Source organism: Nannobrachium achirus (genome assembly GCF_963921795.1).
Source record: "Nannobrachium achirus genome assembly, chromosome: 23".
Taxonomy (NCBI): Eukaryota; Metazoa; Chordata; class Actinopteri; order Myctophiformes; family Myctophidae; genus Nannobrachium; species Nannobrachium achirus.
In genome coordinates this window covers 27,190,062-27,211,719 of record NC_137830.1, presented here as the reverse complement: position 1 = coordinate 27,211,719, position 21,658 = coordinate 27,190,062, and the positions used below count along the sequence as shown (strand labels likewise).

The window sequence follows — 21,658 nt, the reverse complement described above, 5'->3', positions numbered from 1 at the left end:
ATAAAGGCGCTATATACAGTATAGCACCATTCACTTGTTGGTGGGCTATTTTGCAATGAAATAATATAAATTATTATTATGAACATTTGATATATTTATGAAATGTGTTGTCTCTCAAACTTTTGATGGAAATATGACGTTTCTGTTAATTTTATCCAGCTGCCATTATGCCGACGAACGGAAACGATTATGCAAAATAATTGGGATCGGCTCAAATTACTGCGTTTAGGTAGTGATTATGTAATAAATGTGACAGGCCTGGTGAGCACAGTGGGGAGCCCGCCCACACCCTCCTCCGTTCTGGGTTCAACAATACCAGTGTAATCTCCTGCAAGGCCTGTGCAATAGCTACTGTACCCTATCCACTCTGTGTGGGTTCCCACAGTCCCGCCTGCGGCACTCAGAGCCATTGTACATTCACTGTAATATTGTGCTCATAAGTTGTGTGGACTGGCTGAATACTTCACCATGCTTCCTTGCCAGCCTAGCAGACACACGCACACGCGCGCGCACACACACACACACACACACACACACACACACACACACACACACACACACACACACACACACACACACACACACACACACACACACACACACACTCAGTTGAACGTACGTGGGCAATTGTCGTTCCGTGTTCCCACGATGACACACAAATCAAAATCAAACATAGAATAATATGAACATACTGTAGATACATGTGAGGCGAGTGGGTTGGATGTTGATCGTATTATCATGTTCATGCTGATTGATTGACTGTGTGTGTGTGTGTGTGTGTGTGTGTGTGTGTGTGTGTGTGTGTGTGTGTGTGTGCGCAGTGGAGGCAGGAAGATTGTGGTGGAGGGGACTGGATTCGACCTCATCCAGAGGGCAGCCATGAAGGTGGTTCCATCCACTGACGACTTCTCCCAAACGCCCTCCTCTACAGAGGTAACTCCAGCTAGTATGTTTAGTAGGTAAATTAATTGTAGGGCGGTAGTGAGTAGGGTTAGAGCGATTTCATCCCCAGCTCCTACTGGTTTAGAGTCGACGACGACGTGTCTTGAGTCCTTCCCCCCCCTTTGAGTCCTCCCCCCCCCCTTTTAGTCCTCCCCCCCTTCTGCCACCCAGGTGGAAGAACGCATTGCCGCATGTCTGGCCAACATCTCACATCTCACAGTGGATGTCAGCCCAGCACCTCAAGCTGAACCTGGACAAGACGGAGCTTCTCTTCTTCCCAGCTAAATCTTGCCCCATGCAAGATCTCACTATTTCCATAGATAATGCATTGGTGACTTTGGTTCCAACTGCTAGAAACCTTGGTGTGGTCCTGGACAGCCAGCTATCATTCAAGGCACACATTGCATCAGTCACCTGATCCTGTAGGTTCACACTCTACATCTGTATGATCAGACCCTTCCTCACCCAGGAGTCAGCCCAGCTCCTCATCCAGACATCTGTCATATCAAAACTTGAATATTGTAACTCTCCTCACTGGCCTCCTGGAATGTGCACTTAAAGGAGTAGTTCATCCACAAAATTCCTTTTTTTCTATTGATTACTCACACCATGGAGACTTCAGTTCAATAATATTGTTTCACATTCCTATGACAAAAAAAATATTTTAGTAAATGTACCCCCATTGATTCTGGATGGGCATTTGGGTCCCCTTCCAGAATGAAAGGGGGAAGATTTATTGTAATGAAATTATTGTCTTAGGAATCCGACTAAAACAAAAGAATATTATTAAACTGAAGTCTCCATGGCATGAGTAATCAATAGAAAAAAATGCATTTTGGGGGTGAACTACTACTTTAAGCCTCTCCAACTGATCCAAAATGCCGTGGCATGAAAGGTCTTCAATCAGCCAAAATTCTCACATGTCTCCCCCCTTCTCTGCTCCCTCCACTGGCTCAAGGTTGCAGCCCGCACTGAATACAAAACACTGTTGCTGACTTTCATAGCAGCCAAAGGTACAGCTCCTCCATACCTTCAAAACCTGATCAACCCTACAACCCCACCCGTTCACTCAAGCCAACACAGGGATGCTGACAGAACCCTCGCTAAAGACAATTTGCCCTCCTGGCCCCCAAACTGTGGAATAAACTCCCTGTCGCACTTAGAACTACAGACTCACTCCCTAGCTTCCGCCATAGACTCACCTCATCAGACTCCACCTAAACCCATAGCACTACTGTAACACTCCCCTTCCCTCAATGACCATACATGAAGCTAGATAGCATTTTTTAGGTTTTAGAAACTTTTTTTTTTTACTGATTAGGTGCGTGGTCTACCTATGTTATTGTTTTTTCTAGATTGATATTCCTACGTATTGTTTTATTGTTGTTGATGTACTGACATATTATCTTGCTTATTATATTGATGTATTACCTGCTTATTGTAAGTCGCTTTGGATTAAAAGCATCTGCTAAATGCCTAAATTGTTTGAGCAGGGCATTGCACCCCCACAGTAACTGCTCCCAATGAGCAGGTTGGTGTATGCTTTCCTCAGCTGTGTGTGTGTGTGTGTGTGTGTGTGTGTGTGTGTGTGTGTGTGTGTGTGTGTGTGTGTGTGTGTGTGTGTGTGTGTGTGTGTGTGTGTGTGTGTGTGTGTGTGTGTGTGTGTGTGTGTGTGTGTGTGTGAGAGATAATGTAATGCACATTGTAAAGCGCTTTGGAAGTTTGGATACTATATAAACACTCCATTTATAGGCAGTGAAGGTTTTGTAGTTGGGGATAGCTTCCTCAACAATAAAATAACAGTAATAAAAAAGGACTAATAAAAAAAACACACAAACGGGCAATATCAACAGTCCTGTACAGTATGTAATATAATGTATACAGTATAAAGTCAAAGTCAGCTACAGTAATTGGCTCAAGTGGAGGCTAAAGGGTAGTCAACATTTTGAAGTTCAAGTATAATACTGAAGCACTCAGATTTTGTACTTAATTATGCAATAACACAGTGTAAAAAATACTTTGTTACAAGTGAAAGTCCTGCATTCAAAATGTTACTTAAGTCAAAGTACAAAAGTATTTGCATCAACATCAACATATCCTTCAATAGCAAAAGAAAGAATTGACATTTCAGTATCATAATAGCTTACTGGATCATGTTGTTGTTGGACTATCATTATTGATCATTAACCACTTAAGCCCTATTTTTTCTTCAGCCATTAGAAAAATAGATCTACAAGCTCATAGATCAATTGATTGATTGATTGAAGACTTTATTAGATGTTTGCATAGGAAAAGGTACAGTTTCATGACGGTACAGTTCACTGGTACAAGGTCTACTAAAAGGAGATCCATGAAAAGACTAAGCTTATTTCCACTGGAAACCATTGAAGTATCTCATATCAAGATTGAAGTATAATAGGGCTCAAGTCATTAACTCATCTACTGACATGCAAAAGAGTGTTTTTCCCAATTCTTTTCTTTTTCCCCAATTTCCTGAAAAGTAACGGTTTTGGACATGCAGGGTTTCCACCCTTGACAAAATATTGGATACCTCCCCACCCTGACACCTCTTTGTTTTGAGAGCACGCCCTCAGGGTGTGTTCTGTAAGTTCAGTGTCCCTCCCCAGATGACATGAGTAAATGTGGAATGTTGTGTTTTTATTCTAAGCGATATATATCTAACTGCTTTTATTTTAAGTGCTATAAATCAGCTCCACCAAACTGTGCGAGGCTCCTGGGAGCTGCAGCCATAAACTCCTTTTGCACACAGCACTTTATGTACATTGGCCTATTTGAACAGTTCATGTATTGTTGTATGCCCCATGCTTTTATATGTGTATGCCTTTTTTAATTTCGTGTCCTTATTTGCTACTGTATGTTCCACTGGCCCTGGCTGGTTGGTGTACAGTACGACCTACACCAGATAAATGTGTCAATACAGCATCACAATCATTTTAACCACCATATGTTATGGCTATATATTTGGAACATTTAAAAAACAAACCTTGAAAGTATTAAGAATTCTTTCTCTCTCTCAGTTCATTGAGGAGGTGTTGAGTCGGAATGATTCATTCCTGGAGTTCTACTCTCCGGAGGTGTCCAGCAGCCCGAGCCAGTCCTTCAAGACCACCCTGATGCTGGACAACATCGAGGAGGAGCTGAAGCTCTTCGAGTACCACCCTGACCCCACCTTCGACAAGCTGTCCAAGAACATCATCACTGAGACCAGCATCATCATCGTCACGGTAACCACACACACATTACCACTGAGGCCAGTATCAACATCGTTCTATGTACAAAACTGTTACTTTTCAGATTTAAAATAAAGAAAAGAAAAAATAACCTGTGTTCCAATGCATCCAATGTAGCAGTTATTATTTAGTTACAAGCTCTTGTTAATACTTTCATAAAACTTTCAACCTGGCCTCCCTATTTCACGCATGTTCTTACAGGTACAAATGTCCAAAAATGTTTCCAACTACAAGCTCCCAACAGATCGCACACAACTAAGTATAAAATAGGGCAACATTGTCATAATCATACTCCTGTCTTTCTCTATGTCTGTCTGTCTGTAGGGTCGAGGGTTTTCCAAAGCGATGACGGCCCCAGAAGCCGAGGCGTTTGTTGGCGACACCTCGTGTCACGTTAACATACTGCAGGTACACAAAGCATGACTTTTTACTGTCTGTGCTATTAAGAGCTATCATGTTATCGATCCATAATTGGATTGAAACATGCCTATTAAAGTATAAATAAACCCTCAGTGCTGCTAACACGGTGACTGTTAGGGTGCTGAATATTAGACTACCATGTTGTCTGTCTTTGTTCAGGAGGAGAAGTTGTTTGTAGATGCTCCTTCTCCAAAACCTAAAGGAACCAGCAGGAAACGGCAACGTAGAGATGCCACTAATGCTGACTCTGGACTGGACCTAGTGGTAAGCACACACAAGCACGCACAAACACGCAACTACAGGAAAGCACACTAGAAGGTTTTTTAACACAGGAAGAGACACAACACCTGCATTCTCTGTCGGAACCCGCTGGGTCACACTGTGCTCGTGTGTGAATGAGTTTCAACGTGGCAAAAAGAGCGGGGTGTGTGCACGAGACAAGCACGAATACAACACTTTCATGTTTTCCAGATGGCCTGTCAGATCAACTTACCAGAAAGCTTGCCTCTCAAGTGGACTGCATTTACATTCCGATTCCAGAGATTCCAACGTAGCCGTATTAAATGGACGCTAAATAAAAGTAGTCCTCGTTTACATGACTCAAACATTTAATCTGAATATGACTTTTGACATGCATGAAGTGATTCTGCCGGCAACTGTCTGATTCTCACTCACTCAGTCACTCAGTCACTCAGTCACTCACTCACTCACTCATGCACTCAGCCACGACCACCTTTATACCGTGGCCCTTAGACTTGTAAGTGTGTTAGTTCATAGTGTTGGTAGGAATCCTTTCGGTTAAAAATAATAGATTTCTTTTGCACAAGCTGGTGTGATGTGGAGTCTAAGTTACACGCACTCTGACAGACACGCCTCCCGGGGTGCTGTCAATCTCACACACAGCCACCAGGGTGCCGTCAGTCATCTTCTGAGAGTCTGTGATGAGTGTTCACCTCCCACTGCTTCTTATTGAAGAAAAGAAACACACACACACACACACACACACACACACACACACACACACACACACACACACACACACAGTCATCCTGTCAACAGAGCAACATGGTTCCAATGCCAGTATCCAATTAAATCTTTAAAACTAACAGTCAGAAATGTATTAACTTACTGATTAAACAAGGTACTCGGGTAGCACTGGGGAAAAGTACCTGCCGTGCCCACTACCGCAGACTCAGAGTCTTGGGGTTTGGATCTACAACGCCTCACTTGAGCTTATAGATCGGATATTTTCCACAATATTTATCTGTGGAACCGAGTCAAACTACATGTAATGCCTTAACTCCTACAAATCTAACAAGGTGCTTATCAGGGCTTGGGGGCTCCCAGTTCAAATATGATTATTTTGGGGGGTCACAGCCTGACAAGGTTGAGAACCACTGGACTAAACTACATTAGAAGGGCAGAAGCGGAAGTGGTTAACGGATCATTGTAATTAATCTTTTGAAGAGAAGGAAATGATTGGAACACTGAACTGAACAGAACTATAACTCCTATCACTAACGTACAAATGTGTGTAAACCTTTTTAGGTGAAGTTTGGCAAAGGGGAGTGGAAGGTGGGATCGGTGTTCTACGCCAGGAAGGACGAGGTGCCTCTGGCCATCATTATACCTGGAGTCATACTGCCCATGCTGCTGTTCATCGCTGTGTCTGTGTACTGCTACAGGTATGACACACACACACACACACACACACACACACACACACACACACACACACACACACACAGTGATGTCATTACGTGCGCATCCCGCATCAAAAACTCATTCAAGTCACCCAGGGACTCATTCATGTCATGGTCCTGGGGATGCGCCTCTATTGGAGTCCATGTTAAAATAATTTACCGCATTGCGGTAAAAGAAAAAATAAAGAAATTCCACAGACACCACCATTGTTCATGGGTGAAAGCATCCTACTTTACTTTACGTTAACACAAATAAAATCCACATAGAAAGTCTTAAACAGGCGATAGAAACGTCAATGTTTTGATTCCACCGACGTCCGACGCCATTTTGCGCGCGTAAACTTTATATTGAGGACTCAGAAAACTTTTCTGCGACCCATTTGAATGACCACCTGTGGGTCCCGGGACCCAATACATTGAAAACCTAGTAACATCACTGCACACACACACACACACACACACACACACACACACACACACACACACACACACACACACACACACACACACACACACACACACACACACACACACACACACACACACACGTGCACCTGCATGCCAATGCATGTGTCTGGGTTTATATAAGGTTTATATAATAGTTGTGTTTATGTTGTTATTGCTGCTATAGTATTTACGGTATACCAGCTGTTGTACATTATGCCTTATTGCAGGGATTCTCAACCTGTGGGCTATGAGGATATTGCAAGAGGCCCCCCAGGGCAAAACCCTATGATTTTATTGATGATTGTGTGTGTGTGTGTGTGTGTGTGTGTGTGTGTGTGTGTGTGTGTGTGTGTGTGTGTGTGTGTGTGTGTGTGTGTGTGTGTGTGTGTGTGTGTGTGTGTGTGTGTGTGTGTGTGTGTGTGTGTGTTAGGAGGAAGAGTCAGCAGGCAGAGAGAGAGTATGAGAAGGTGAAACATCAGTTGGAGAACCTGGAAGAGAGTGTTAGAGACCGCTGCAAGAAGGAATTTACTGGTAAACGCACGCACGGTCGCGCACGGTCGCGCACCCACATTTCTTTTACTATACTTGTAAGGTTGTCAACATTTTTAGTAGGCGATTTTGTGAATGCCAATTTAAAATACTGTCTTGCCATTTTTAACCATCCCTACAACTAATTGACAGCGATTATTTTTCGATTATTTTTAGGCAACTCCGCGATAGAATCACATTTACACTGCATCTAAAGACTCCACCTTTTGCACAAAAATCGCACATTTTTACCCCAATGTTCCTAGCAGCTTCTCCTGAAGCTATTGTATTCGCACGATGTACACTTTGTAGAAAAGTAATGTGTGGGTTTGCTATGCAAATCTTTCCCCAGAGTGTCTCCCACGCAATTTTCGTCATCAAAGTATCAGGTTACAGTTTGCTTCAGCAGGCGCGCAGCAGCGAGAGCCTAGCGGCCCTTCGGGCCACTCACATCTAGAGTTCGGCCCACTCACCTCTAGAGTTCGGCCCACTCACCTCTTCACAGCAACATACTGTGTGTGTGTGTGTGTGTGTGTGTGTGTGTGTGTGTGTGTGTGTGTGTGTGTGTGTGTAGGGGTGTGTGTGTGTGTGTTGCTAAAATGAAAACATTGAAATAATGAAAATAAAACATTGGCAGGCCTATTATAGTAATAATAATAACACAATTAGGCCAAAACTTTTTTTTTTTCTAAAAACTTTTTTTTTCCAAAAAACTTTTTTTCAAAAAACTTTTTTTTTTCTCAATTTTTTTTGGTCTCAAAACACTATTTTTTCTCTAAAAAAAACATTTTTCTCAAAAAAATATTTTCTCTCAAAAAAAGAACTACCCATATTTGCCCATTACAAATCCATTTCATTGCTGGTATACCGTGCGGGCCCCCGGAGGGGCCCGAAATTCTAGTAAGCCTAATGCGGCACGACGTGTTATTATAGATTGGCTGGTTTTTGGTGTTTTAAATATATAGGTATACAGTGAGTATAAAAATAACATTTTCGCAAGTTTTGCATAATTACCGGTAACAAAGTATGGCATTCATTTACAAAAAATACAAGAAATAGAGATGCAAAGTTTCTGCCCGACAGCAAATTATGGTAAATTGTCTCCGTTGACATTGACCCTTGACCTCTCCAGACCTGATGATCGAGATGGAGGACCACACCAGTGACCTGAGCGAGGCGCGCATCCCCTTCCTGGACTACAAGACCTACACCGACCGCAACTTCTTCCTGCCGTCCAAGGAGGGCGACAACGACCCCATGATCACCGGGAAACTCAACATCCCAGAAGGCCGCAGGGCCATCGTCAACCAGGCCCTCAACCAGTTCTCCAACCTGCTCAACAGCAAGACGTTCCTCCTCAATGTGAGTTTGACCTGTTACCCCAGTGGTTCTCACATGGGGGACCAGGGACCCCCATGTGTCCATGAGGGGTTTTCCAGGGGATCCCCAGTAAAATGAGTTAATATAGCATCAAGATCTGTTTAACCGCTTTAACCCTACATTGTTGTATTGCTATTTTTAGTTGGTTAGAAGCAAAAAGGTGCTCTTCATCAGGACATACCAGAGTCTTCTAATCAGAGAGTCCTGCCACTGCGGGGTCAGAAACAGCGCTGGTCACGTGGTTCATTGTCACTTTACACCTCATAGACTTGCATTTTGTAAACTTCCGGTTCGCCGTTTGTCACTATACGCCAATAGATGTGTGCGTAGAAGACCTGGCCCCATGAAGTGAACGGGAGTGACGCAACTCTCCGTAGGTAGAAGGCTCTGGGACAGACATGATGAAGTTCTAATGATCGATTGAGGGGGTCTTGGTGTGCTTAAGGCCCGCCTCCACTCGATCATGATTGGAGGAAGGCCGTCACCTACAGGAAAAACTGAAACTGCTTTTATCTCTCCTCACAGGGGATAGGGCTCTAGTCCTTATATGGACCAAACATTCTATAGTAACTACCCTAGTACTATCAGAACATAGACCCATTTTGTTATTATTTAAATTAAATTAAATCACTTTCCCTACCATTAAAAAATAGCATCCTTTTTTTCCGAGTTCCAGTGTGTGGGACTTTTTCTTTGACTTGTTATCAGAGATTCCTTTCAGATTCCTTTGTTGGTGACCCAACCTTTGAATTGTGCATCTGCCTTCTTCTAAAAGTACTTGCTGTAAGTAAAACACAAGAGAACGTCTTCCACCACATGCTTTCTGAACACCGTGCTGTGTTTTGTGTCCAGTTCATTCGTACACTGGAGGGCCGTCCGGATTTCAACGCCAGGGCCAGGATGTACTTCTCGTCCCTGCTGACCGTGGCTCTGCATGGTAAACTGGAGTACTACACTGACATCATGAGAACGCTGCTGCTGGAGCTGATGGACGAACACGTTCAGAGCAAGAACCCCAAACTCATGCTCCGCAGGTGAGAGGATAATAATACTACACTGTCTCACACACCGATAACATGTAGGGCTGCAACTGTCAATTATGTTCTTTGCAGTTATTCTTTAGATTACTTTGTATTAATTTTTCGATTATCAAATAATCATTACTTTTTTTTTACTTAAAATATAATTTAAATATAAATTCAATAATATTTATCAACAAAACAGCAGATTTTTATAGTATTTTATAATCAGCTGTTTGATTAACCACCAAAGCCCTATTTTATACTTTGTTATACAACTGTGTGTCATAATTCTGAAAATGGTCAAGTGTCAACCTACAAGCTCACAACGCATGATGTGACACGTTTCTAACATGTAGATTGCCTATTGCCTAATGCGATTTTTAAAATGTGATAATTTTTTATCCACTTTTATTCACTTTTTGCACAAAAAGTATCTACTAATTAAATGATTTTGCACGTGCGTGCGTGTGTCCATGCAGGTCAGAGACGGTGGTGGAGCGGATGCTGTGTAACTGGATGTGTATCTGCCTCTACCAGTTCCTCAGGGTAACAAAGCAGGATGTTTTATTTCTGTGTTACTGCTTTCTAATCGTCTTTTCAGCATTTAAAGTCCCCAAATTCATTCATTCAATTCATAAATGTGTTTGTGTGTGTGTAGGACACAGCAGGGGAGCCTCTGTACAAGCTGTACAAGGCATTGAAACACCAGGTGGAGAAGGGACCGGTGGATGCTAAGCTGAAGAAAGCCAAGTACACTCTGAACGACACAGGACTGCTGGGAGACGACGTAGAATACCTCACACTAGTGAGTAGGACTACAGTCAGCTATTGCCAGTACTGCACACTATTTAGTATACTTAATGATGATTTAAAAAAGACTCTACTTGTTGGTACAGTATGTATTTCATAGTACATACTGTATTTTTTTTTCTCTCTCCCTTTTTTTTTTAAATTATTATTTCTTCATGGTGTATGTATACAGCTTGGCTTGTTGGGAAGTCATATTTCTTCATGGTGTATGTATACAGCTTGGCTAGTTAGGAAGTCATATTTCTTCATGGTGTATGTATACAGCTTGGCTAGATAGGAAGTCATAGGAATGAGTTGTCAATGCCCCTGGTGGATGAATTGGTTAATGCTCTACACTGATGTCATGCGTCACATTTCGTCTCCCGGAACTAATTACCAATGGGAAAAACAGCGGCCAGCCGGCAAACTCTGTCATGATGGAAGAAGAGCCAGCTAATGCAACTGTCACTACTAGACAGAGAATTCGACTATTCGTGAATGCCCCACTTCATAGTATGCATAGTGATAGTAATGTGTACTACTGTAGTTAAGCTCAAACAAACACCCAAAACAATCACATTTTGATTTGTATTTTTTGTTACTGCTTTACATTATCTTTGTTGCTAATTGAATAGTTTATGTATTTTACCCTTGACAGGAAAACGTGTGTGTGAGTGTGACTGACAGCTGTGTTTCTCCTATCAGACGCTGCAGGTACTGGTGCACGGGGAGGGACCAGACGTCACACCGGTAAAGGTGTTGAGCTGTGACACCATCACACAGGTGGGTCCATGACATGTCTCTCTTTATAATGCCTGAGTTATACTTGGTTGCCCGCCGGTGTGTCGTGTGCTGACAATGGACAATCTACAAGCTCGCAGTGCAGTGCAACGTGTTGTGAGCTTGTATGTCTGCTATTTTCAGCACATAACAGGGCTATAACAGGGCTTAAGTCCTTCTCTTACTTGACCGGGGTCCCCCAGGGATCTATACTACAGTAGATCCTCATTTTGTTACACTCTACATCAAATCTCTATACAAGCTGTTGTGAGCTTGTATTTTCACTGAATATTTGCCCAAAAAAAGGAAAGCGAGCATGTGGGTCTTCACCTGATATGAACATAAATGCACCGTAGACTCTGTCTACATTTAATTCTCGGTTCATTCAGATGTGCCAGCGTAAAATAAAGTTCTGTTTTTATATTCCTTCAATCAATTAAAGGTTATCATTACAAACTAGACAGTCGTTGGATATTTTTCTTTTTTGTATTTGTATCCACTAGACCCACCATTTCCACCCACATTCCACCCGGGCTATGGCACTGCAAGCACAACTACAACCCATTGCCTATTAAATTTGGGAAAAGTGAATGTTTGACTTTGTTGCTCTCTTCATATCCCAAGTTCAGATCAGTCAACCCACAGAAGAGAAAAATGCGGATCAGACAGAATGACAGAGGTTTCTTAAATGGATTGTAGGAAAAACATAAAAAAAAGATCTTTACCCACTGAATATTTTGTTTTCCAGGTGAAGGAGAAAATCATTGACCAGGTGTACAGGAACATGCCTTATTCACAAAGACCCAAGGTGGAGAGTGTAGCACTGGGTAAGACTGGAACTCTTTCACTGACAGTTGACAAATTAATCCTAATTGTGTTGTCAAGCAGGCATGTTTAATCATGTTTCACTTCCTGTCCACAGAGTGGCGCCCAGGCTCCACAGGTCAGATTCTGTCTGACCTTGACCTGACCTCACAGAAGGAGGGTCGCTGGAAGAGACTAAACACTCTGGCTCATTATAATGTGAGTTGGGGCTTGTGTGTGTGTGTGTGTGTGTGTGTGTGTGTGTGTGTGTGTGTGTGTGTGTGTGTGTGTGTGTGTGTGTGTGTGTGTGTGTGTGTGTGTGTGTGTGTGTGTGTGTGTGTGTGTGTGTGTGTGTGCGTGCGTGATTTTACTATGTAGATACTGTATCACCTGATGTCTGTGTGCGCGTGCAGGTTCGGGACAACGCCACATTGGTTCTGTCCAGAGTTCTACACACACAGCAGTCCTTCCACCAGCACCAGGACAACCAGGAAGAGAGTATGTCGCACACACACAGGCACACACACACACACACACACACACAATATGTTTGCAAAGTCTAACCACATATTTTGCAAAGCAATATAAAAGTTCAGAAATCAATCTTCAAATGTGAAAGTCAATTCAAACATTAAAAAAATGTGTCTGCGAGACGGAAAATCTATTTATACATTCGCAAATAGTTTTAAGACTATTTACTCCATATGAGACCCCCCACACTCACCCTCACACTTTCTCTCTCTCTCTCTCTCTCTCTGTAGAGAACTCCCTATTGGAGGAGGACAACACATTCCACTTGGTGCGACCAGCAGATGAGATGGATGAAGGGAAGTCAAAGCGAGGCAGTATGAAGGACAAGGCCATGACCAAAGCTATCACTGAGATCTACCTGACCAGACTGCTGTCTGTCAAAGTAAGACATTAGCAATGTCATCAATTGAACTCATCCAACAGTATAGATTAACCACTTTAACCTAGATATTGACTGCTAACATACACAGAATGTTTGAAAATCTTTGCTCGTATATTATCATGTACGCAAAAAAGAACTAGCTTTTTCTATACTACTTTGGCAGTGGAAGTTGAACTGTGTCAGCTGACCATTCAGCCCAAACCCCAACAGAATAGAGCAGAATACTATCTAAGTTGTTGTTTGACTTTGACCTAGCTTTGAGTCACGCCCGGCGGTACAAACACAGTGAAACACTTAGAAAGTCAAAGGTAAAAATACCATGAGGGACGTTCATACTGTACATACTGTAGCTTTTCCACATTCGGTCCCCCTGGGACCCCACCCCCCCACCCCTTGAAAACTGCTGAACTCAGCAACTAACTCAGCACAGTGGAACACTTCCAAAATATGAGGAGAGTTCAATTTTTTTATTTTTTTTCTAATGGCATGGACCACTTTTTTCGGAAGCAACCAATTACAGCAGAGGAGTTACTTTGTTCTCATGGAACCGTCACGGTTTGCCCGTTTCGCTTAGAAACAACCACAACGAAGGATGGAGAAAGCGCTTGCAGAGAAATCGGACGTCTCTCAGATCATCTCTGTCAGTAGCGCTTTCTCAACACAAACAACACTACTTTGAACGCGTTTTAATCACTTAAACCCTGTATACTATGTTGAACTCTTGCTACTCGAGACACAACATCATGCCAGGTCCCGCTAGAATAAGCCCAAACCTTACTGATTCTCAACGAGTTTGGAATCTATTATCGGTCCCCGTCCCTAATTGGGAAAGATGTACAGTACTGCAGTGTCGTTTTTGACAGCAAATTTTGATTTAGTTTTAGTCATAGTCTTTTGAATAAAATTTAATTTAGTTATAGTCATAGTCACCTGAAAAGTATTAGTTTTAGTCAAATTTTAGTCGACTAAATCTCATAAGATTTTAGGCGACTAAATCTACAGTTGATTTAGTCAACTGCAATGCATTTTGGAAGGCCTTGATGGCATCGTAATGACTGATTTTACACTTGGTTGTGCTGCGACGCGTTGTGAGCTTGTAGATCTGCTATTTTCAGCATGCAACACCTGAGAGCAACCAAACATAAAATGACTCTCTTCTCCACTAGTCCCTCCCTAATATTTTAGTGTAGTTTTTATTTTGTTGACGAAATTGTCAATATATTTAGTCTTAGTTTCAGTCATCACTTTCGTTTGTATTTAGTTTTCATCAGTGAAAAAAAGGCAGTCGTCAAACATTTTTCGTCATAGTCTAGTCGACAAAATGAACACTGCAGTACTGACTGTGTGTGTGTGTGTGTGTGTGTGTTCCAGGGCACTCTGCAGCAGTTCGTGGATGATTTCTTCCGCAGTGTGTTGTGCTCCAGCACTGGCGTCCCGCCTGCCGTCAAATACTTCTTTGACTTCCTGGACGAGCAGGCGCTGAGACACGACAACGTCGAGGAAGAGACCATACACATCTGGAAGACCAACAGGTAAACACACACACACACACACACACACACACACACACACACACACACACACACACACACACACACACACACACACACACACACACACACACACCCCACAGGTCTGTAATTAGGTTCTTGTGGTTGTAGATATAGCCTGCAGGTAGAAGCTTCATTTTGCTGTCAAGCTGTTATGACACAGGGAGAGGAGGGTTTAGCGCAGTGTTTCTAAAAGTGGGAGGCGGGGAACCCCAGGGGTCCTTTGAGGTGCTTCTATGGGGTCCCTAGTAATGAGGAAAAGTTTATTTATTTATTTCACTATTATTCCACTGGATTGAAGTGAAACCCAGTGGAAGAATGCGTACAAAATAAGAATGACTATTTCACATCATAGGTCTCGCTCTCCTCACCACAGTATAGACAGTTGTTGAATCTCAACATCAAAGAATGTTTTCTGGGGTCCTGGGGATATGAAAATATTTGAGAATCACTTTAGCAGATATGTTAAGTGGATCGTTGAGTGTTTTATCTTTAGCTGAGTGTCTGGTGTTCAGAGTGAGATCCTCTATGACAGCTTGTCAGGTGGTCAGCAGCTCTGCACACAAACAGCAGTAAATGAGGTCTGTTAACAAAAGCTGACAATGCAACACACAAATCAAAGTTTAAACTTTGTTTGATTTGAGAACCGACCGACTATCTGACCAACAAACTTCAAACTTTCCATGTACGACAGAAGAGGGAGGAGGAAAGAAAGACTGCAGGGAGAGTGAGAGAAAAGAGAAGATAATTACACAAAACAGAAACCTCTCTCTATCCTCTTAACCGCAGTTTCATAAAAAGGGCCAGAGTAACTGCTGTCAATCAACCAGAAACACAGAGTTGATCAAATATTCATCTGGTCTGTGAATTATTGACGGAGACTCAACCTGAGGAGGTAGAGGTCTCTGAAGGAACAGCTGGGGGTTGAGTGAATGAATCAGAGTTGACACATCATTCATACTTGGACGCATGCTGGCATCTCACTTGTAGATCGACTATTTTAGATGCGAGACACAAGCATATAAATCATGTATAACCTTATTAAGTAAATACGTTTTAAAGGAGCTATAGTCAACTTTTTCATTGTAGGGCCGAGACTTTGTTTACATCCTAGTCTATAGACTAGAATGTAAACAAAGTGTCGCCCTGACAATGGCCAAAATGATTATTTTATCATTATTTTACACTTTTTGTGGTCATTTTTGAATAGAAACACATAATATATGAAGCTTAATTTTTTATAAAATATTTTCGAAACATTATTTTTATTTTAGCATCCGTTTTTCAAGAAAAAGTTGACTATAGCTCCTTTAAGTTATAACTAACGTTAAGTTGGCAGTGCTTGGGGCGAGCCGATAGCTGAGTGGTTGCCCTGACAGCGAGTCCCCGGTTTGATTCCCAGCCGGTTGGACTATTTGCTGCATGTCACTCTCCTGCTCTCTCTCTCTCTCTCTCTCTCTCTCTCTCTCTCTCCCTCGCTTTCTCTGTGTATCCCATCTCTCTCCTCTATCAATAAAAGCCCCCAGAATATCTTTGAAAAAGTTGGCAGTGCTTGCAGCTTTACAAGAATGTTGACATGCAATTTTCGTGATGGAAAGCAACACTGATGCTTTGAGAAAGAAATGACTTCCAAAAGAGCTTGTGCGTTCATGCGTGTGTGCGCGTGTGTGTGTGTGTGCGTGCGCACGCACGCGCACACCCTAGTTGTGAATAAAAGTACTGGAAATTGGAAACACTCCAGTAAAGTACAAATAGCTCAAAATTGTACTAAAGTACAGTACTTGAGTAAACATGCTAGGTTACTTTACATCACTGGGACCGACCTGCTCAGTGTCTATATTGCTCTTCGTGCTCTCTGCCTGTCGTTCTGTCTGACCTCCTGTCTCACCTCTCTCCACCCCCAGCTTGCCCCTGCGGTTCTGGGTGAACATTCTGAGAAACCCCCACTTCATCTTTGACGTGCACGTGACGGAGACAGTGGACGCATCGCTGCACGTCATCTCCCAGACCTTCATGGACGCCTGCACCAAGACGGAGCACAAACTGAGCCGGGTATACGCTCCTTCTAACAACACACCACACTTACTGTTGACGGCCACTGTCATGTGTTGAGAATAGCTGATCTACATGCTAGCCAGACTAATTAAAAACTAAGCTATGATGACTAAAACTAAGACTAAATATATTGAATACCTATAGTCTATTTGAAAATAGCCTAGGCCGATCACAAGCTCACAGCACGTCGCGATACGACGCGCTGTGAGCTTGTAGATCTGCTATTTTCAAACATTTTGTACTTTTACTTTTGTTACATTAAGTACATTTTGATGCCAACTCTTTTATACTTTTACTCAAGTACATTTTGAATTCCGGACTTTTACTTGTAACAGTATTTCTATATTGCAGTATACTTTTACTTAAGTAATGTGAGTACCTTTTACACCACTGAGAATCACTGCAGTAGTGTAATTTATTTTTTGCTGCTGGCTGTTTGTAGAAAACCTGTACGGTAAAATAGTGTTTGCCTGCAGCCAGACTTTATTATGACACCAGATTATACGACACTAAAGTCTGTCTGGGCTCCGTAACTTTAAATTTAAAATCTCTGCAGAAGTAAGCTGATGCATTATAGCTAACGAGCACCACAGCACAACCGGTGTTGAACTCGTGACATTTTTAACAACGTAAAACATTAATACCAGCTGTTAATAATGACTTCTCGTGCTGTGTAAAACATTAATACCAGTTGTTAATAATGATGTCTCAGAGCACTGAGGCAGGTCCACTTAGTGACAGAGAAGAATATTGTGATTAAGGACCTTCAGGTATTTTAATGTTAGATTCACATGGTCCTTGGAGTAGACAAGGTTAACTGCCACTCCTGCCTAATAATGTTTTCACGTAAGTGCTATAGGGACCGTCAAGGAGCTACACTAATGAGGATGCTCAGGGAGCTGGGCAGAGGTGAAGTTTATACCCACCACTGTGGAGATTAGGGCAGTGGTTCTCAAACGTTTGTATTTTGTATTTTTTTCAGTTGGTTCCACTCCGAGTTAAGTGCCATTCGCATTGAGCACTATAACTACAGTATAATAAAGATAACTATAATGTTCACCATTGTATTTTTTTTATAGTCTGTGTGCCATCCACTTGACGATTTCTAAAACTATATTTTTTTTATAGTTTTTGTAGTGCTCAGTGTGAATGGCCCTTTACAGACCTGTATTGCAAGAACCTCTATTTTCATGTGATTTGCCCGGATGAGCGTGGTTTAGGCATAATTTTGGTGAGGTTTAGGGATAGGTATATAACCACACCCACCTTGGCGAAACACCAAAGAAAGAGGCTCTCCCTTTGGTTCCATTTGTACACTCTCAAGAGTTACAGAGCGTTTTAGGTTCATTTGGTTTCTATTACTAACTATCAGTAATTTAGCTAGGAACCTCCGGTCCCCAAGCTCCACTTTGAGGGAGGTTGAACAATGTTCTGTGGTGCATCCAGTTTAGAGTGTTGGGTATGTGGGAGGGAAGCTGGACAGGGAGGGTGTATCATGACGCTGCACTAGTGACACCTACAGGTTGGTCAGAGATGTTGAGCTTGGAGGGATAGGCTCTTTGAGGGCTTTAGCCTCGATTACGATTACGAAAATATAATACAGGGTTAAGTTGTTAATCAGACTGATTGGCCTCTAACTGTAGGCCTCTGTTTTCAGAAGGTTGGCATACATGTTTCCTGTTCCGGTTCATTCCCCGATTGTTTTGATTGAATGGCTCTACAGCAGATTTGAACCGGAAACACATACCTTCACACTGTATGTTTCTGGTTAAAATCAGCTGCAGAGGAATTCAAATAAAGCTATAGGAAAATGAGCAGGAAATGGGTGATGCCACCTTCTAGAAACTTGCTGGGACTACAGTTATGGTACAGTAGGTAGGGACAGTATGCACTACAGTTATGGAGACTGGACACTACAGTGTTAGTTAGAGCAGTGATTCTTAGACCTTTTCATGTCAAGGACCTCCAAATGGATGTTTTCAAATAGCCAATGTATAATAGGGTTTCACTTATTTTGATGCTATATTAACTCATTTAGCTGGGGATACCCTAGGGGTCCCCCAGAAGATGCATGTGCTTTCCTTCCCATACATCCCAATAGGACCAACCAGTTCCAAAACCAACCAGTAGGGGTCAGCAGTAACAAGCTTACCCCACACAAGTGTGTGGGGAAATCAGGAAATTGACATAATCCCTACATAGGGAGAAATTAGATAAATTGGCAATAATAATAATAATAAAGATGATGATGAGGATAATACTAATGTCATGTAATCATTGAGGTCTTTGTCTCTCCACTCATCTACCTCACAATGTTGTCTCAAACAACTGTGCTGAAGTTCTAATAAGTCTCTCCTCCTGTATACTGAATGAATGAATAAAACATTTTCATCTACTGGGTGCATAATCATCAGCATGCAGTGCTAAACGGTCTATTCACAATGATTATGTTGACAATGAAAACAAGTCGGTGTGTGTGAGGACAATGCGCTTCTAAAGTGGTTGCTGTTAATGGTACAACAATAAGTATTCACATCATGTCATCATGTCTCATCATGTCTCTCTTGTCCACCACAGGAGTCTCCCAGCAACAAGCTCCTCTATGCAAAGGAGATCTCCACGTACAAGAAGATGGTGGACGAGTGAGTAGTTCTTCATTTATACCATGTTGGACGATGGTGATAGCCTGCTTCCAGACCATAGACTCCGCCCACTCTCAGAGTGGACTGTTTCTCTGGTCTTCATTAGAAGACGAGGTGCTCACGTGGGTGCTCACGAGGAGACCTGTAGTGATTGTTTTTTTTTTTTAATCAAAGCACCTCCCACCCCCCTCCCTTCCAGAAATCGCCCACAATAGGGCACAGTTTCAGACTACTGCGTGAGCTGAGTCTGAAATCAGGCTACGATGGTGATGTTGTTTACCCACGCTTGACAAGCTATCAAGCTCACTAGTGAATGTATGGTAGGTGTTCTCCAGATAATTGTCCTTGTGCGAGGGAGCTACGTTATGTAACATCCGGATGCACATTCCGTCGCGGAGGACGGCAAAACAGCATTAAAATGTTTTTTTTAATTTATTTTTTTACTTTAGATGGCAATGCCATCTGCCGTTACCGGTATTTTCTGTCAGCTTGATGTAATTTTACATACTGAATCCATGTGAATGCAGCCTAGGTCCTGACACTGTGGGATCTCTCCTGGTTTCACACTGGAACCAGAAGGTTGGACTGACCCTGATATAACCCTGTTGGAACACATTAAGACCACTGGTTGATAAATGCTGCTCTGGGTGCAGTATTGTAATGCAGTGGTTTTCAACCTTTTTCACATGAAGGACCATTATTTATACAGCATTCGAGCCACAGGCCACCATGTGATGAGATTTAGCCTCTCAGACCCAAAACTTTTAAATATTTTGTTATCGTTGGATAAAAATGTTGTCCACACAATTCCATTCTGTATCAATGTTGTTTCTACATTCTCTAATTGTGTAGACTTATTGTAAATTAAGTAATGCAGGTGTTTAAAAATAATTTAAGTTGTGAGCGCATAAACTGACACATAAGGCTCCATTTGGTTTCACTGGGGGACCACCTGGAACCCCCTCAAGGACCACTGGTGGTCCCCGGACCACTGGTGTAAATTATTGTGCAGAATAAGCCATGGGATGATTCTCCTTTGATCCTAGTCAGGTGTAACTCTCAATGTAACATCAAATTATTTTACTCTTTGTGTGTGTGTGTGTGTGTGTGTGTGTGTGTGTGTGTGTGTGTGTGTGTGTGTGTGTGTGTGTGTGTGTGTGTGTGTGTGTCAGTTACTACAAAGGCATCAGGCAGATGGTTTCAGTGAGTGATCAGGATATGAACACACACCTGGCTGAGGTGTCCAGGGTAGGTTGTTCATCCTCCGACTGACTCCTTTCTTTCCATGTTCTCTGTCTGTCTCCGCTGCACTCGTTATGTGCCACTCTTCTTTCTTTTCTCTTCCTGAAAACAACAGAAATAATGGGGCTTGAACAAAAATGGATTTCAATTCTGAAATGAATGAGGATTTTACTGTGTAGAAACTCTTCATTACTGCGTAGAAACTATCTCTCTCTTTCCCTCAGCAACACACAGACAAGCTGAACACGCAGGTGGCCTTACATCAACTGTACCAATACGCCAGCAAATACTACGATGGGGTATGTACAGTAAAATGAATGAAATAATGTCATATCTTCTTAAAGTAACTGGTTTTGCACATTCTGTGTTCACAAAGGTGTTATGTTAAGTCAATGAGAGTATTGAAAGACTGCCCTATTTTCACTTTTAAAATCACACCAATATTCAGCCCAAATCACCTCATATCGATTCAACAATGAGCTTCTCTCTGACAAATTGATCAAACATGAATGAAATGATGAGTGTCGTTCTGTTGTGTGTCTGTGTTGTGTGTCTGTGCTGTGTGTCTGTCTGTGCTGCGTGTCTGTGCTGTGTGTTTGTGTGTCTGTCAGATCATCCAGTCTCTGGAGGACGACCCGGCCGCACAGAGCAAACAGCTGACCCTGCGGCTCCAGCAGATCGCCGCCGCATTGGAGAACAAGGTCACCGACCTTTAACCCCTCGCCAACCAGACAGCCGGGAAGGGTGGGTGTGGGCGGGGGGGATGGGCGGGGGGGCGGGACGGGCCTATGGCTGCCGTCGACCACTCAAGACGCGATTGACCATGGAATGACCGAAGATGATGCAGAAGCGACTGGAAGATGTCAGAGGGGAGTTTCTCAACGTTTAGGTCTGTAACTCTGAGAGAGTGCAAACGAGAACCAAATGGACACGTGAGTCCATTTGGTTCCCGTTGGCACACTCTCAGAGTTAGATTAACACCTGGGATCCCAGAGATATAAATAGTATCTAATGGGGGATCCGAGGCCTAAACTATGGGGGCCTTTGAAATTAAAAACAGGTTGAGAATGTTTGGTGTAAGAGATGTGTCAGTGTGAACAGTTACAGGCAGACTGCCGAAAAAAAAAGAAGAAAAAAAAAAGAAACTATCTGGGAGCTGTGAAATCAAAGCGTTTATCAATAGTAATCGA

The 21,658-nt window shown here is 42.5% G+C and overlaps 1 protein-coding gene across 6 annotated transcripts in view; it reads left to right on the top strand.

The window, feature by feature from the left end:
- LOC308309173 (plexin-B2-like) overlaps positions 1-21,211 on the top strand; it is a 253,749-nt gene extending 232,538 nt beyond the window's left edge. For all 6 annotated transcript variants that reach the window (XM_080754656.1, XM_080754654.1, XM_080754655.1 and 3 more), the window contains 21 exons: positions 822-933; positions 3,981-4,187; positions 4,518-4,601; positions 4,773-4,877; positions 6,162-6,298; positions 7,194-7,294; positions 8,424-8,653; positions 9,524-9,705; positions 10,173-10,239; positions 10,352-10,498; positions 11,188-11,265; positions 12,011-12,089; positions 12,185-12,285; positions 12,480-12,564; positions 12,828-12,979; positions 14,351-14,511; positions 16,434-16,581; positions 19,162-19,226; positions 20,399-20,474; positions 20,693-20,767; positions 21,080-21,211. In XM_080754656.1, the coding sequence (XP_080610782.1) occupies positions 822-933; positions 3,981-4,187; positions 4,518-4,601; positions 4,773-4,877; positions 6,162-6,298; positions 7,194-7,294; positions 8,424-8,653; positions 9,524-9,705; positions 10,173-10,239; positions 10,352-10,498; positions 11,188-11,265; positions 12,011-12,089; positions 12,185-12,285; positions 12,480-12,564; positions 12,828-12,979; positions 14,351-14,511; positions 16,434-16,581; positions 19,162-19,226; positions 20,399-20,474; positions 20,693-20,767; positions 21,080-21,184 (2,497 nt within the window). In that variant the 3' untranslated portion in view covers positions 21,185-21,211. The remainder of the gene's footprint in view (positions 1-821; positions 934-3,980; positions 4,188-4,517; positions 4,602-4,772; positions 4,878-6,161; positions 6,299-7,193; positions 7,295-8,423; positions 8,654-9,523; positions 9,706-10,172; positions 10,240-10,351; positions 10,499-11,187; positions 11,266-12,010; positions 12,090-12,184; positions 12,286-12,479; positions 12,565-12,827; positions 12,980-14,350; positions 14,512-16,433; positions 16,582-19,161; positions 19,227-20,398; positions 20,475-20,692; positions 20,768-21,079) is intronic.
- Positions 21,212-21,658: the final 447 nt, after the last annotated feature.